Source organism: Leptosomus discolor, chromosome 4 (assembly GCF_034619465.1).
Source record: "Leptosomus discolor isolate bLepDis1 chromosome 4, bLepDis1.hap2, whole genome shotgun sequence".
Classification (NCBI taxonomy): Eukaryota; Metazoa; Chordata; class Aves; order Leptosomiformes; family Leptosomidae; genus Leptosomus; species Leptosomus discolor.
The window spans coordinates 10,904,685-10,922,620 of record NC_141394.1 but is presented as its reverse complement, the minus strand read 5'-3'; the positions used below and the strand labels follow the sequence as shown (position 1 = coordinate 10,922,620).

At 43.8% G+C, this 17,936-nt stretch overlaps 1 protein-coding gene across 1 annotated transcript; it reads left to right on the top strand.

The window, feature by feature from the left end:
• Nucleotides 1–735: 735 nt before the first annotated feature.
• SDAD1 (SDA1 domain containing 1) lies at nt 736–17,722 on the top strand. Its single transcript, XM_009961455.2, has 22 exons — nt 736–825; nt 982–1,086; nt 1,510–1,608; nt 1,766–1,876; nt 2,601–2,672; nt 2,765–2,865; nt 4,525–4,582; nt 5,093–5,167; nt 5,967–6,068; nt 6,559–6,628; nt 7,375–7,478; nt 8,192–8,249; nt 8,837–8,895; nt 9,258–9,334; nt 10,463–10,560; nt 10,984–11,060; nt 11,464–11,596; nt 13,149–13,246; nt 13,717–13,910; nt 14,418–14,502; nt 14,900–15,061; nt 17,036–17,722. The coding sequence occupies exons 1-22, from the start codon at nt 736–738 to the stop codon at nt 17,084–17,086; spliced, it is 2,079 nt and encodes a 692-aa protein (XP_009959757.2). The 3' UTR covers nt 17,087–17,722.
• The last annotated feature ends 214 nt before the right edge of the window (nt 17,723–17,936 follow it).

Below are 17,936 nucleotides of genomic sequence, written 5' to 3'. Positions count from 1 at the left end.
TGCAGCAGCCCTGGGCACTGCAGCTGGAAATCACAGTATGGGTGCAAACCTACCCGGGCTGCGGACATACCCACTGCCCTGGGTGCAGCAGATAGACTGGGTTTCATGGTCCTTCTGCGTGCTGCCCGCGGCTGCACAAGCCAAAACTGCATTGTGTTAAAGTGCTGGAGTGGGGAACCAGCGCTGAGGGTGTTCCTTGCCTTGCAAGCTTCGCTCTGGGCTTGGCAGTAAGGTGTCTCTGTGGCCCCTGTCACGGGCAGCACAGGGGTGAAGGGCCAGACCCATTCCTCAGCGGTGCTGCTGCACTGCTGGCAGCCTTAGCACTTAAAAACTAACTTTTTCCTACCGATTTCGGATGTGTGGTGCGGCCAGGGGCAGTGCGGGGTCGCTGTGCCGGCGTGACATGATGCAAGCGAGGGAGGGGAAACCAACCGAAAAACTGCAGAGAAGGAAACGACGTTCACTCCGTTGGACTCGAATCGTGTTTAACGTCGGCCGGGTTGTCAGCAGGAGGGGAGAGACGCCAGCAAGGGGCTGCCCGGCGGCTCCTCCCGTCGGCCTGCGGGACGAGCAGCCGCCAACGCGCAGCGGGAAGGACGGGGCCTCTCGTAGAAGTTTGTCCCTCGGCGGCGCTGGTCGGAGGCGGGGGCGGGCCAAGATGGCGGCGCCCAGCTGGTAGCTCACGTGTTGCTGGCGAGGCGGGGGCAGCGGAGCCGGGTCCGGTTCGTGGCCGCCATGTCGGGCCGCCAGGGGAACAAGCTGCCCAGCAACCTGCCCCAGCTGCAGAACCTCATCAAGCGGGACCCAACCTCCTACACCGAAGAGGTACGGAGCCGGGGGGCCCGGCCGGGCGCTGTGCCGGGGGAGGGGGCGAGGTGGCCGAGGGGCGCTGAGGGAAGCCGAGGTGGGCCTGGAGGGGAGGCGAGGGGGGCAGGTGTTGGCTGTCCCGCTCAGCAGCCGCCGCCGTCTCTGTGTGCTCAGTTCCTCCAGCAGTACCACCACTACCAGTCCCATGTGGAGATTTTCACCTTCCAGCCGGACAAGCCCAGTAAGGAGCTGGCGGAACTGGTGATGTTCCTGGCGCAGGTAAGCCGCCGCCTTCCTGACGGGTAACTTTGGCGCTGGCCTTGAGCCCTTCGCCGGCCGCAAAGGCTTTGCCGTGAGCGCGGGGGCCGGCGCAGGCCGCGTTTCCCTTGGCTGTGCAGTTACAGCCCTGACAGGGTGTCTGGAAAACTGTGCGTTGACAAGGTTTCTCACCAGTATTGTCGCTTTCCAGGAACACAAGTCTTTCATTTGAGTTTTTGGTATGATTTTTCAAAAGGATTTTGTACTTGCACTGTACCTTTTGTATCTGTGTGTTGCTAATAACTTACTTCTGTGCGTATTAAATTCTTATTGTACAAACACTTATGATTTCATTGGTTGCTTACGATATCTCACACCTTCCCGGGGTTGTGAGGTAGCCCAGGGTTTCTGCTGGAGAGTTCAGGCAGGTCTGTCTCTGCCTAGGTTGCCCACTGCTACCCGGAACATATGGCAAACTTTCCCCAGCAGCTGAAGGAGCTGCTCTCCTACCACCACACGGTCCTGGATACAGACCTGCGCATGGTAAGACCCACACCGAAAGGTGTTTTGGGCAGACCACATCTCGCGGTTAAAATACGCCTTTTATGTGTGAGATGGTTTGCTTTTTTAGTTTTGGTATAGATGGAAACTGAAGAGAATTGGGGATTTTTGGTTCCGATTGCTTGTTTCTCTCTTACAGACGTTCTGCAAGGCTTTGATCTTGTTGAGAAACAAGAATCTAATAAACCCAACGAGTTTGCTGGAGCTCTTCTTTCAGCTGCTGCGGTGTCATGATAAGCTTCTACGAAAAGTAAGCTGTGGTTATGAAAACTGGCCTTGATTTCCAGTGGGTTTTTACCAACTTGCCGTAAGTAATGCAGCACTGGCAGGCAGCTGTTCTCCTTTCCTGGGTAGCAAAATCAGAAAGTTTAAAATAGCTCTGCTTTCTCAGCAGTTGCCAGTGCCAGAGGCAAGACTCGAGCTGTAGGTTTGATGGAGTAGTGAAGTGTGCTGCCGTAAACATCTCTGCTGTGCTTCTGCGGGCCGTAGGCCTGGCCTGCGTTTGGAATTGGGCAGCTTGGATGCGCCTGCCAGTGGCAACCGTAACCACGCTGCTGTCGGAGCAGGCCTTACCCAAGGCTTTGTGAGAACTTCAGAGTAGAACAACTAAAACCGAACCAGCTGCTAGTTAAAGCTGCATTTCAGGTTTTCTGCCATAAAAGTGAAAATACTTGCTTTGTGCCGCTGGAATTGCTAAACTGGCCATCAGAATGTGCCTGAAGGAAGCAGGGGTGGGATTTTTTTAAGCAGTACTTCATGCTGTTGGTTTTCCTGCCTTACTGTACCGGAAGTTAAGTGTGCTGTTCACATCCATAAAAATAAAGTATATGTGAGACCTTACAGGGTAACTTTTTGTTGGTTCTCCAACTGTGATCAGTTTGGTCTCGTTTTAGTACTTGGAGACTTTGAGGGAACAGTAATGTGTCTGTGGTGGTCTCCGTGTGACTTACTCCGCATCACCTCTCTGTTTACAGACTTTGTATACTCACATCGTGTCGGACATCAAGAATGTCAATGCTAAACACAAAAACAATAAAGTGAACACAGTAAGTATTTTAGCTTTCAGATAAACTTCAATTTAACCTCTTGATATTGTTGAAGACTTCTAATAATAAATGTTTCCAAACATTTTTCTTAGATGCTGCAGAACTTCATGTACACTATGCTGAGAGACAGCAATCCCACTGCTGCCAAGATATCTCTGGATGTGATGATTGAACTCTACAGAAGGAATATTTGGTAGGTCTGGCAGGCTCGTGTTGACTCCCCATTTATCGTGGGGGAGCCATCCTGCTGTCGCCTGTGGCACGTAGTGCAAAATGTAACGCAGGGGTCAATGACTTAAAAATAATTACCTTACTTGTGTTGCAGCGGGGCTGTATTTTGTGGAATGGAATTTAGCTGGGAAGAAGTACTGTCTTGTTTGAAGTCTCAGAGTTGTTTAGGTTGAATATTTGATGGTTTAGTGAAAATGGTATGTAAATGGTGTGTATTGTGTTCAAAACCAAAGCTGTGAGCAGCTTGCTGCTGTGAGCTTTCACACATAGAAGCTGCTAGTGTCATCATGGGCTTGTGATGTGTGGTGGAAAGAGGAATTTTGGCTTTTTTTCTTGATAAGTCAGTAAGGTCTTTCTAGATGACTGATGTATAATGGGCGCTTTGAGTTGTGGGGTGTGCTTGTGAAGCTATAATATGGCTCCTCTTTTTAGCAGAGAGCAGCTTGAAAAGTTGTTGCCTAGGTAACTATTGAAAGGAGTAAGATAAACCAAGTACTGTCGATTGCTGTCTTGTTCCTGATATGTTGCTGGATCTTTATGTTGTGTTACAAAATGCCAGAGCAGATGTTACCCAGCAGTAAGTTGCGTGACAAGACGGTAGTCTATCCACTGCCATTTGCTTTTTTGACTGTAAAAGCACGTGAAGGGCTTTTAATCCCTTCAGTTGGTAACTTGGCTCTTCCCAGTTCTTCACCAGCACTGCACTGTACGAGTGCAGCAGGCGATGCTGCAGGCGAGCGGCGTGCCTGCCGCTACTCGCGCAGCTGCAGAGGAGGTCAGTGGCGGAGCGCTGACGGTGCCGTTCCCGCATTTCTCAGGAGAAGTTCTCGGCGATGCCTGCATGAGCTGAGCTGGGCTGTGAATGACAACGTTGCTCTTTGACTGTACCGCAGAGAAACCACAGCTGGCAGACAGGACGTGGTGCCCGGGTGTATTTGGGCGTAAGAATTTTCATGTGTAGCATTCAAGGAAATACTGTCTATTCCAGGGCACAAATAACATATTGACAGCATCTTTGTTAAGATTTTTTGTCTGTCTGTAGTAGAGGGTTGAGAAGTATTTTCCCTGAAAAAACAGGGACTGCTGAAAAAAAATCAGGGTTGCTGAAAGGAAAAGACTTTTGCAGTTTTAAAAAGTAGGTTTGTTAAGTACATGAGACCTGGTATAAAATCAAATTAATTTCTGCAGCTTTATTTCTTATAAACCTTTATTTTTAGAATATACTTGATCTCATAAAAATTCAGCTGCTTTTCTAATACTAGTTAGCAGCCTGCACATATTTTTTGTTTTTCACCAAGCAGGGGCTTTATTTTTACCAGTGGAAAAAGTGGTAATCCGTCTTCTGTTGCTGCAGATATTCTTTCTGTCGCTACAGTCATAGTGTGAACTAGATGGAACACAAGCGTGTCTGTTTATTTAGGTGAAGCTACTGCTATGTTAGAAGAATAAAAGAAAATGACAGAGGCCTAACTTCTTTGTTTGCAAGTCTACTTGGAGCATTGAGAGACTTCATTCTTAGGAAGCTTCCTGCTTGTGAGGAGTCGCATTTAATGAGACTTAATTTTCTGAGAGTGACTTGAAATTGCCAAACTCAAAGTAAAGATCTTCTGTTTTATTCCAGGAATGATGCCAAAACAGTAAATGTCATCACAACTGCCTGCTTTTCGAAAGTGACAAAGGTGATGAAACTGGATGTTACCTAAGCTACTCTTTTCCTGTGGATGCAACTTTCTACTTTGGAGTCGTGAACAAGCTTCACTGATGGCTTGCCTTCTGCTTGTTGTACTTTCAAAATACCTCTTGTGTCGTGGGAGGAGGCGGTGGCATTGGGCTCTTATGTACAGAGCAACAGAATGGGAAGCTTAGCTTATATGAAGCACAGGCTGGTGTGGGGAGGGGAGGTGTGCTTTCCGCTGCTGCTCTGAAGAGACTGTCAGAACATTGCCTCCTTATAAAGAGCACCACAAGGCTGCTTTTTGACTGCGTGCCTCTGACTGTTGAAGATGGGCAGCAAAAATTGTGTTTGTAAAACACTTGCAGCTTTCAGTCTGTGACTTGTTTTGCCTTCTGTTCATACCCATGCCTATAAAACGTTGAGAGTCTTCACAGAACCTAAGATGTGGATTAGGGCGATTGTAAACCCTCTTGTCAGTTTGTCCTGTCCTACATAAACTTACTTTGCTTTTCAGGTGTTAGTTGCTAGTTTGAAGTTCTTTCTTGGGAAGGATGAAGATGAGAAACAAGACAGTGACTCGGAATCTGAGGTGGGTGTTGTGAATAAATCTTCTCTCCATTCTTCAAACTCTTAAGAGGTCTCTTATCCTGGTGACCCTGGCTCTGCCAGTCTGCTGCTTTGTTACTTAGTTTTCCATCTTGTCTCCTCCAGATGTTTCTGTGCTTCACAAAACAGTTCAGTGTTGACAGCTGGCCTCAGCTGATGGCAGGATGCCTTTGTCTGTCTAAAGAGTAATGCTGAGAGCTCCTTTGCTTTCCTTTCCTCCTTGTGAAGGAAGCGATTCACTTTGAAGACCTAGGCAGGGGCTGGTCAGTCTGGTTGGTGAAGACATGAATTGCTAGAAGTGTAGTGTAGAGTTGTGGGAAGAGGCTTTCACCGGGTGTGTTGGAAGCTGGGTTAGTTTTTTAGCTGTCTGTTTTGTCTTCAGTTTTCCCTTTTGTGCTCCACTTCCCATTTATGTACAGACAAACATAATTCAGTTACCTTGAGGAGGCTGATAACCTAACAGGATTTCGGTCTAGAAGCTCCTAAGGCAGGGTATCATTGTTTGTCTGTGACTGAACAATACTCTCTATCAAACCAGCTGTAAAAAATACTGTGTTGGTGTGCTGTTCAGTGTTTGTGATCTCTCTTGCATGTAGGAATGTGGCTAGATTTATGGGATTGGGATTTTAAATGCTAGTATTTCTGTATGACGAAACGTAGGAAGAGGGAGTTTTCAAATGTAGTACGTGATCCTGAAAAATAACAATACTTCTTGTTTCTCTTGATTCCTGCTTGAAGCCTTATGTCACCTGAGCCTTGTTTTCCTTGCATTCTTTCTCAAGGACGATGTTCCCACAGCCAGAGATCTGATGATGCGGTATGCAACTAACAAGAAAACCACCAAGCGCAAGAAGAAACTGGAAAAAGCAATGAAGGTTCTCAAGGTAGGGAGAGTGGCATCTGACTTGCCAGCATTTCTGCTTAATTCTTCAAGTGCAGAAGTCTTGGGTTTGCCCCTGTTGATGTAGCTACCTTTGGTCACCTCTGCTCAGTAAAGGTCCCCCAGTGTTCTAGCATCCATTGGCCAGGCATATGCCATGTTTGCCTGGCAGAGAGCTGTTTTAAACAAACTTAGGGTTTAAGTTATGGATTAGTTCTGCTCTCGGTACCCTTTGTGTGGTCCCCTACTTTAAAGTATGTGGTGTCTTGATAAGTAACTTGTTAATGCAGCTCCTGTTGCCTCTTGAGGTCAGGTAGCAGAAAGCCCTATGCAGTTGAGAAGAGTGATAGCTTGCTTGCTAAAATCTGAGTGCCTCTTTTTGAAGAGAAGGGTGCTAAAAAGTGGCTTTTGACAGCAGCCTGAAACTGAAGCACTTGGCAGCTTCTTCATGGAATGAAAAAAAAGATGTGTCTCTTATTCTTTGTGCCATGCAGAAACAGAAGAAGAAGAGCAAGCCAGAGGTGTTCAACTTCTCTGCTATTCACTTGATTCACGATCCCCAAGGTCAGTGTGTATTGCATTTAGTGTTGTTTCAAGTTACGTGTTAATCTCACACTGAAGCTTAGACACGACTCTGCAAGGAGAGTGAAAGGCTCAAGTAGATACAAATGTGACAATGTGATACTTGTAGTGTGCTTTATCTTAGAGTGTCATAGCATTTAAGTGAGATCGGTCCTGTTGTGCTTGTCGTAGTGGAACAGTTGTAGATAGACAAGGAAGGAGCAGTATTACATCATCTGCTTCAGGTTGTCGCAGATCGAGACGTCACTCTCTACCTCTTGTATGTGCAAAGGCCGTGGTTTGATGAATGGGGAGTAGTTTACCTGCTATAGCTTCTTTGGCTTATCCCCTTCAAAAATGTATTTTTACTGCTACTGTGATGTTTGTCTAATATCACTTGACTTGGTCTTAGTCTATCTAGTGAACCTTTGGGGATTTTGTTTTTCAGATAAACCCAAAATGTATATATATAAACATCCAACTTGAAATACTGACCCTGTGCTTATGATGTAGAACGTCTGCTAGTTTTCTTCTCTGCTGAACCTGTGCACAGCTTTAGACCTTCTAGGCATGTGAGAACAGAAATAACCCACTGGGAGAAGTGCTCTGGCCACCTTTAATTCCTTCTGTGCAAGGGCACTGGGGCTTAAAAAAACCCCAAACCAAACTGACTGCCTTTAGTCTAACCCCGGCTGTATTCTGCATTGTGCTCTTTAAGTCTACCGCAAATCTATTACTCCTCCTTCTAGACTTTGCAGAGAAACTGCTGAAGCAGCTGGAAAACTGTAAGGAACGATTTGAAGTGAAGATGATGCACATGGACCTGATATCTAGGCTGGTCGGAATACACGAGGTACATACTCTGATAATATTTTAATGGTCTGATGGTAGCCATGCTGGTTTGGGTGGTGGTGGTGGCATGCTCTGGCCTTGTGCCTCTGGAAAATGAGGTTTAATTTTTCTATGTTGAAAAGTGCAGATGTATGGTCAGGTAGCTGCTAGTGGGTCTCATAGAATGGTGCAGTGGCATTGGCTTGTGTGGTGCTACTTGAGCTCTGCTAGAGAAAGCCGTTGGTCTGGAATAGCTGAGCTGTCTCTAACAAATAGAGAACACATCTTTTTCAAGTCCTGCGTGCTCCTGGGAGGTTATTCAAAGAAGAAAGGCTTTTCAAAGCAGTCCAGCAGTTGCTCATGAACAGTACTCTGAGGTACAGCCAAAGTGTGATCAAAATTATTGGAGTCTCTGTTTTGCGAGAAAAGATTGTGTCCCCGAGGCAAAGGGAAGTGGCACATCAAATATGGTGCAGCGGAGTGCCCTAATTTGAATTCTCTGCAGTCTAACAAGAACCACTGTATTTCACAGAGCTTTTATTTCCTTTGTACAAGCCGTTTCCTCATCTCTACATAATCAAACTCAAGACAGGAGAATGTGTCCTGCAATAACATGCAAGGCATTTGGAGAGCACGCTGCATAGAATCCTTGATAGGTTTATAGCATATCAGCCTATGAAGGTGATCTCAAGTTAAAAGACAAGAAGCTAATCTGTTACAACTTCTTTCTTCCAGCTTTTTCTTTTTAATTTCTACCCCTTCGTTCAGAGATTCTTACAGCCCCATCAGAGAGGTAAGTAGCTGCTAGTAGATAACACTGCTGGTCCATCATGTCACGTGTACAGTCAGTTCTTTAGTGGTGCGGTAAATGAGTAGGCAGCAGTAGTGCAGTAGGAAGTAGGAGTAGTCCCGAGAGTGTGGATGAAGGAAGTAAGACCCTGACTGCGAGCAGCACAAAGCGCTTTGGACTTGGGTGGAAGCGATGTGCACTCGGCGCTTCCTTACCTGAGTGTTCGACAAACTCCAGCAACGGAATAAAACCTACCGAGTCCCTAGTCCCTTGCAACTCCTGACTAGTTGAGCGAAGCACGACTGCCTTTTGCTGTTCTGTTTTACTGGTGCTTCACTCTAGTTTTAGAGCATTTCATCTTAGCTGGCTATTAAGGGCCTGCACTGATGCTGGGGTGGAGACCAGATGAGTTCTTGATGCTTGGTGGGAGAGGAGAAATAGTTGTCCCAGATGACTTCAGGCTGAAATGGCTTTGTGACTTAGACTGAGCAGCTTGTTGAGGTAGCTGGTTTGGTGGATGTGTTTATTGACCAGAGTAAGCTGCAGCTATGTACTTTGGCATCTTCTTCCCCCTTTTTCTCTTCTTCCAGAAGTGACAAAGATTCTTCTGTTTGCTGCACAGGCTTCGCATCAGCTAGTACCACCCGAGGTCAGTACTCTGCCTCTATTTGGTGATGTTAAAAGTGGACAGCAGGCCAGCATGGAAATGTAACTGAGTGCACGTGTGGGGAAGGGGAAAGGGAATCTGGTCAGACCCCTTGTGTTTAAAAGCTTATGGTAATTTTGGCCACTTCTGCACGTTCCAAGGGATTGGTTTTTTATAAAGGGGAAACACCCCCCCACGTCTGATGTCTTCCTTTCTGCAAGAGAATTTGTGTCCAGAAAATATGTGCAGGCTATAGTGACAAGTCCTGAGCTCTCTCTATGGCAAGCGCTCTGTCTGTTATTAATGTGATTTTTTTTCCAGTTTCATTAGATATGCATTTATTGAATCTTTTTTCTTATTTTCAGATTATCCAGTCAGTGTTAATGACCATTGCCAACAATTTTGTCACTGACAAGAATTCTGGGGAGGTCATGACCGTAGGGTGAGTACAGAATCTTAGAAAAAACTGTAAAACTCTCTCTCCGAATGTGGAAAAGTGTTTTTCTTTTTTTAAACCACTTGCAACTTACTCCTGTCATTGGTACTATGCTTTCAAGAACCTGCATGAATAACAAGAAGTTAGGACAGTATCTCGGCATAAACTTTCATAATTTTTAAATTCCCCAGAATGAGGGATTTCTGTGCTTAGTGCTGTGACTTGACTTTTCTGGATTTCGTGATGGTGCGTGGTTTGTGGGTTGGTTTTGTTTTTGTTTTTGTTTTTTTTTTCTTTCTCATTTAGTCTTGTACTTTTCTTCCTTTCTGTATGTTGTTATTTCTACTTTGAGGGCAGACCTCTTGTCTGTGAACTAACACATTTGTATACACTCAGTGTGTGGCTAGCATCATGGTTCAGGACTCTTAACTTTGGTGTTTTGTGGGTGAAATATCACTGCTGACAAATTTAAATGTTTCTCTTAGTGAAACTGTAATGTACTTTCTTTGACTAGTGAAGAGAGGCATTTGTGAAAGCTCTGGTGTAGGTGGAGTAGAGAATGATCAGTAAATGTAGGAGAGCTGACCTGTCCTCGAAGATGAAGCATTCAACAGGGGCAGATGACTGGGTGTAGACATGTTGTGAATATTTTGTGAGCTATGCCTTTCCTCTTGGCATGGTTTAATCCAGGTATTTAGCATACTAACTTGAGTGCATGAAGATGGCTTAAAAGGGGACTTGTGTGCACCCATGGACTTCTCTTACACTGTCCTTAGCTTGCTCATGGTTGACTCAAGAACTGTTTCCTGATTTAATTTTATTTTTTAATATTTTTTCACTTGGTCTGGTGATGCTCTGACTGCTTTTCTTGTCTGCCTGAACCCAGACTTCAGATGCAGAATCCTGAGGCCTATGATCAAAGTAGCTGGAGAGTAGAGTATGGGCCGAAGACAGAGGGTTTTGGAGAACTGTGGCACAGAGAGCTCCTTATGATGTTCTCCTCTGTAACACTAAGTGTTGTGTAAATGCTGTGTAAGGTTCTTTAAGTTCCAGATAACTCAGTTTGTTACTGGGCCAGTGGGAGTCTCTCCCAACTGTGGCCTTCAGAAACTAACTCATTTCCAATTTTTTTAGAATCAACGCAATAAAAGAAATCACTGCGAGATGTCCATTAGCCATGACTGAAGATCTGCTCCAAGACCTCGTTCAGTACAAGACTCATAAAAATAAAAGTAAGTGTATTCATGGACATGCCTCTTAAATCTTTTTTTCTCCTGTATCATCTGATCCTCTGTTGTTATAACCTTCATAATAGTGATGTCTTAATTGCTTGTGTGGGCTGAGAGGTATCGTTTTCAATATGTCTGCGTTTTTCTGTGTTTTGAGTATATCTACATAGGAGACAAACCAGCCAAGGGTAATTGTGGCAGGGGAACTAACTCACAAAACTGAAGAAGGGAAACTGCTTGCTCATAAAGATTTAGCTCTAAGAGCTGGATCCTGCATTGGGGAAATCAGAGGGACCTATAACTTCAGAAACGGCATGAGCAGGCTATAAATACTGATTATCAGAGTGGGCTTTCAGTTTGCTCAGAATTCTGCTTTTTTGTACTTATCCTGACTCTGTTTGTTTGTTTGTTTTATTTTATGGATAGATGTGATGATGTCTGCAAGAACTCTGATACACCTTTTCCGTTCTCTGAATCCAGAGATGCTGCAGAAGAAATTCAGGGTAAGTGCATTCAGTTTTATGTGCATTCCATTCACCATAAACATAGGCTCAACAAGGGCTCAAAAATGATGAGAACTGGTCTTACAGACCCGTGAGAATGAGGTGCAATCCCGCCTGCTGTCTTCGCCTGCTTGCTCCCTTGCTGCCTTTTGAAGTGGTGTGCTCTTATTTCAGGATTTCCTTAATTCAGATTTATCAAGCTCATTGACAGAAGGGTTGTGCTACAGAAGCTCAACTATCTTCCTGGAGTTCAGTCAACTTCTTAGTAATTCAGGATATTTTCTTATTTCATCAGCTAGACTTAATCTTTTCCACCTGCACCCTCCTACTCCCCCCAATTTGTTCATGGATTTGTGAGCATTAAAATAGCAGCCTGCTTAACGTGTGTTTTGTTAACTTACAGGGTAAGCCTACCGAGGCCTCCTTGGAAGCCAGGATTCATGAATATGGAGAACTGGATGCCAAAGACTACATCCCAGGAGCAGAAGTACTGGATGTTGAGAGGCAAAAGGAACAGGGAGGAACCCAGGAGGAAGGTTGGCCTTTTTTCCTTACCACTTCTGTTTGGAGCATCATTGTAACTAATATTTTATTTGGTTGTAAAACTTGGTGTTCGTGCATTTCGTTTGCTGCTGTCACATGCTGCATGGCTTGCACATGCCTGTATTTGACCAGTAAGAATCGCTGATACTATCCTTGAGTGAGTGGGATTTATCCAGTGAAGTTTGTGACTGTGTTGCTTTGTACAATAAGACACTGAGGGATGGAAAAGCAGAGGGACAGATGTTGTACAGCTATGAAACTTCATGTGTTCACATCTTCTGAAAGAAAAGGTTTTGTTGTGTATTATAAAACACTTAAATAGTACTTTGAAATAGTATTTGGCTTCTTTAATTCCCTTCCTGTGTAAATGCTCCTGACGACCTGAAACTCCTGCCTGAAGCAGGAAAAAAGACAGACAGGGACTAGTCAAACTCTTCTGGCTTGATTTTCAAATCAAGCTCGAGCGCGTTGGAGGTATTGCAGCAGAGGTGTACTGGAGGAATAAACACCCTGATATGTCATGTTTCTTACACATGTGAATGCAGCAATTGGTATAACAATCTTCTTTGCTTCAGTTTCTGAAGCTGATAACTTTAGTGTGTCAGTCAGTTCGAACAGCAGTGAAGAGCAGCAATGCATACACTGTAGAAAATAACTTAGCTATAAATTGCATTGCTTCCCTCCTTGGGTTAGGTGGCAGGGCGTGGGGAACACCGTTACTGAACAGTGTAATAAGGACGAGCATCTGTAAACTACTGTGTTTCTTTAGAGACTGTCCCAAATGCACTTTGTTTTGAGGATCTTTAACTTCAGATGAGGGTTAAGGTTTGCCAAGCATAGCGTTATGGTACAGTGTGCTGTGCCACTGACTTGTTGCAAGCTGCTTTGGGTATTTTCTGTGGTTGGCTTGGTTTTGGGTGAATGAAGTGTACATAAACGCATTTCCTGTGAAGGCTCTGATCACCATTGTTCCAGGTTTGTTGAAAGCTCATAATAAATGTATTAACGTGGCTGCAGCTCACCGTAGTGACAAAATGCACCAGCTGTTTTAAGCGGTCTGTTGTAGGGGTGCATGTGTGTGTATTTTCAAAGATCTCACGCTGCCATATGTAGTTACCACTATAAAAATTGGTGTCCATAACTGAATGTGCGTGTGATGTGAGTGTGCTCAGAAATCAAAGCTGAGGGGTTTTGCACAGCTCTGAATCAGTTGTAAACCAGATGGAATTTGGTAGCTGAACTTGCCAGTGAGAAAGCATGGGAGCTGCTGGGCTGTTTAGCTGTGGATGTCTTTGAAAAATCATTAACTAATAGCAATCAGATGTATGAAGTATCTTATGTCTTTGTTCTTACGTAGTTCTAAGACTGGGATGCTGAGACCCTACAGCTTGCCTGTTTGGTAAGCATGTCCCTGGGCATAAATGCAGTTAGTAGATAGGTAATGAAAGGCAGTGAGAGCTTGCAATCCAGTCTAAAATTATTTCAAACTCAAGCAGTTAAGCCGAATCTGTATTGACAGCTCTGTGCACTTCTTCCCCTGAGCAGATGGATGGGAAAGTGCTAGTCTGAGTGAGGAAGAAGATAATGAAGATGGAGAATGGATTGATGTGCATCACTCTTCAGATGAGGAGCAGCAAGAAGTAGTGAGTTCTAAGTGTATTCTACCCCAAGTACCAAGGAGTCTTGCTAATAGCAGACCAAATTGTCTTGTTTTGTACCTTGATGTGGCTGCTCTTAAATAACTACGCAGGGCTGCGGAGTAACTTCACCAGAATTGGGGTGGCTGAAGTACTGTTTAGCACCTGTGCTGGAGTATGCATGTTGTTGGGGTGAGGGGGAGAGATGGGGGAATTTAGTCCCAGCGCTAAATCCCTTCAAAGCCATGGTATTTACATGAGTACTTTCATTCACTCTGAAATACGGAGTGGATGTTCTTCTTTATTCTAATACTACATGTTGGATACAAGACTGTGAAGAATCCTCACAAGCTGGTTGTAGTATTTCCCAAGAACACTGCCCCTACATAGGTATTTGGGAGGCAAGGGTCATGGATTGCAGCATGGAAATGGTTTGCAAAGCCCTGGAGGATTTTTCTTTTGTATTTTTCCAAAAGGCGGAGAAGGTGAAAAGCATGCCCGTAGAGGAACGAAAAGCCAAAGCTGCAGCAGTCAGTACAAGCAGGCTGCTAACTCAGGAAGACTTCCACAAAATACGTCTTGCCCAGCTTTCCAAAGAACTTAATTCTGCACCTGGCAAAGCTGCAAAGAGGAAAAATATTGAAATAGATGATGAAGAGGAGGAGGGCAGGTAGGATATGGTCTATGGACGAGTGCTTTCTCTTACCCCTAATCTGGTGATACAGCTTGTAATTGCAGCAGGGCACAGAGCTCTGCTGTTGGTCAGTATCCCACATTTGGCAAACAGCCACACAACCCAGAATGGATCCTGGCCCAGGGGATTTGTTTATACCTGGGAGGGAAAAACAAGAGGGGCTCATGGAAACCATGAGACTGTTTTGCTTGTTCAGACCAATAGGCATGTAGTGTGTGCTTGTAGCAGTAGCTGTAGTAGTAGTTTTTAAACTCTAGAGTTTTCAAGCAGGCCTTGAAAAACAGTCATGAGAGACTTTTGTAAGGGTTGTCCCAAGCATGAGGATTGGCCTGAGAGAGAGAACAAGAAGTGCTTGCGTGAAAGTTTATAGGAAGACAACAGAGTAGGAGATGGGTGAGAGACAGAGGCTCAAGAGGGCATTGTTTTCCTTGCCACATGAAGTTTTGTGTCTGATGGCCTCTTTCTGGATTTTTTTATGTGTAGGGGAGAGTTGCTTTCACTCAGAGATATTGAACATCTGCATAAGAAGCCTAAATCGGACAAGGAGACCAGACTGGCCACTGCAATGGTGAGGAACGGGGCTATTTCATATCCTCTGTCTTCCTAGATTTGAGTTTGTCTTTGCCTCCTGCAGAAGGAGGAGGTGATGGGATTGCATCTGTAAGATGGGTGCCCAGCTGCCATCTGTGTTCTGAGAAATGCTTTGTATAGTTTTTTTAGTTGCGTCTTGGCTGGAACAAATAAACAGCCTATTGCTGGTCATAGGTGACGTTGAAAATTCTGAAACACCCAGTTTTCATTCTGACTTGAGGAATTCAGCCAGCATGGAAGAATGCATGTAGCACCAAGTCATACTGAACCTGGGTTTATTGTTGCTGCCTTAGAACCTGCCACATTAGCAGCTGATGTTAGCTGTAGGGAAAGAAGAGTGACCCCCTGTTATTATATTACATTGTCTATTCTAGGCTGGAAAAACAGACAGAAAAGAATTTGTGAAAAAGAAAACAAGAATTAACCCATTTGCCAGTTCTTCCAACAAAGAAAAGAAAAAGCACAAGAACTTCATGATGATGAGATACAGCACTAGTGTCCGGACAAAAAATAAGCGTTCTTTCCGGGAAAAACAGGTAATATTTAATGTTGAAAATAGATGGGGCAGTCTGAGCAGTAAACTTACAATGCAGGTGAAGTGCTGACTATCCTGTGCTGTAAGTCGTTGCTGTTTAATTTGATGGTGTAATTGCTGGAAAGGACTGTGGGCTAGGTGGCTTCCCTTGAATCCTACCCCAGAGGAGTTACATCGGAGATTTGGTGGTGAAGAATGCTTTTATCAGTCTCTTTAATATGCATTGAGGACCAAGCCCTGTCGCAAAGTCACGTGTAGGTTAGGAAGGCAGTGATAAGTGTGGTTTGTTTTCCTTTATATGAAGTAAAGATGATCATATTAGAACCCTGACTATAATCCTGACAAAGAAGTGTTTCCCAGATATGGAGGGATTGTTTTTCAGGACAAGCTTTTAGTGTGTTTCTTCACTTTCCATATTCTTTCTTTGACCTTTCTCCTGTTACTGTCATATTATGGACTTGTCTGTTCTGGCCTTGAGGTCATCTAATAGCTTGTCACAAATGTACGGACACAAATTCTATCTACTACCTATTTGAAACTGCTCGTGTGCTGCACCTCAGCTGGGAATAATGCCTGAACTGTGTGTAGCAGCTGCTGCCAGAGCTTTGTGTAGGTGTATTGTGCCTTGCCCTGCTGTGTTTCCCCTTGGCAGGGTAAGCCTGTGCTAACAACAACAATCTGACGTAAAATCTTTTTATCTAACCTGGCAGATGGCCAGCCTAGGGTTTTACAGGGTGTTCTAAAATTGAACTCCTTTCAACAGGTTCCAAGAGAAACGTAGAGAATAATCCAATTATGTAGTGGTCTTGTTTCTGTGTGGTGTTAATTTTTGTGTTTTCTTGCTAGGCTCTATCTTGTGCTAGAGTGCGTTCAGATGCTTCTTTTACAAACCCTCCTTTGAGTTGTTTCCAGGATCATATCATTAGGTTAATGTACATATGTCTGCAATTTGCCTTAAGAGCATCAAACCGAAACTGTTTATAGACTCAATAGAGAGAACATGTCTTAATTCTGTTAAAACAGGAATCCTTGGACTAATATCCTCTGGAGTCTTTTTACTTGCTGTTGTGCTGCCTCACCCCGAATAAGGCTGACCACGTTAACCCAGCTCTCAAAACACACACAAAATGTCACAAATGATCAATCCAGGCACTTGAGGAAACAGCTGTTTACAATGATTCTTACCCTTGGCTCACTTTTTCTAAGAAGCCATCTTGAATAGTTTCAGTCCTTGCTCCTGATTAATGTTTTGAGTTGAAATGTAACAGCTAAACACTGAAAGAATTTTTTCATACTTTTTTTTTCAACTGAAGTTAGGCCACGGCATCAGTTCCGTTGACCATGATTTGGAGGTAATTGTTAAAAGTGTCTGGGAGTAGTGTAGTTGCAGGATACTATGTTCTGCTGCCCTCTTTGGCGGTAGAATCAACTGGCGTTGTCTATAGTCCAGAGCTAGATCCCCTTACCAACTGAAACATGCCTGAAGTACACAAGAAAATCTCTCAAATGATATGGCACTTGCGGAAAAAAAACCTCTAGCATCCCTCTGCCCCCCACCCCCTTGACCAGAAGCTTTGTAATATTCTCGCAAAAAATGCCATTTAATCCTGCTTACCTCTCAGCTGGACTGAGGTTTTTTCTTGATCTCTTCTAATTGAATATGAGTCAGTGGAAGAACAGTTTGTTACTCAAATCTTTTTCGTTGTATAGGATTTGCTACTGATGTACTGAAACATTTTGATTTTTCTTGAAGCCCCACTCTTTTCTTTAACTGTACTATCAAGTTTAGCTAAATAACTAGTGTTTCTGCCACTGCAGTAGTTAGAATTTGCAAGTTACTGCTCCCAGTTTTAGCTGATAAGCTATTAGTGTTTTTCTCAGAGGTTGAAGAAATTGAAAAGTTGTTGATGTGATAGTGTTATTTCCTTACTTAATATTCACTTTACCTGAATATTCCCTCTTGTTTCATATTTAGCTGGCTCTTCGAGATGCACTTCTGAAAAAGAGAAGAAGTCTGCTGAAATAAAACAGAAATGGAGAGGAGTGCTTAATCATCCTTGAAGAAATAGCCCTAGAAATGCTTATTTGCACCCCCTACCACCAGAGGAGAGAAGGGACTGAAGTGCCTTATGGATTTATGTCTGTTCTGTTCAGAATTAGCAACTGAATACTTCCAAGCTGTTGGATATTGCATCTATAGGACAGACAGAAGAGGCCTTAATCCTTGCAGGATTTTTATTTTTTTTATTTTTTTTATTTTTAAAGCATTCTAGGGAAGAAGGCAATTATCTTTCATTGAATATAACTTACAGCTGGTTTTGTATGTCTAAGTATTAAAACATACAAAGGTTGTAAAAATATTTTACTTGAAGCATTTCCCGAATAGGTAATTGGAAAGAAAAGGAATATTCTGTCTCAGTCTATAAAGTGTGTGTATATAGTGTTGGTGCTTCTCATACGGATGTGATTTTACAAAGTAATCCATTTTGAAAGTGGCTGTTTTTTACCTATTTAATAATAAAAAACCCAAATCCTTGTAATACAGGACAGTTAAGGGGAAGAACTGTTTTATCGTTGTTTATACAGAAAAGAATAAAATTAGTATATGGGAGACTGTATTCATGTTGGTGTTTAAATAGAAAGGCAGCATCACATGCAGGAGAACTAAGGGATCTCATTTTCCTGTATCACTGCATCTTGTGGTGGGACTTGCTGGTGTCCGATTGTTGAAGTATACATGAGAATAACTTGGAACTGTGGATTCTTTACTTCAAAGGTTGAACCCTTGTTTCAGCCTTGACATCTGCTGGGACTGTTAATGGGTTCTGTGTATCTTACTCAGCCACCTGTTTTAATGGAAACCTGAGGGAGTTATT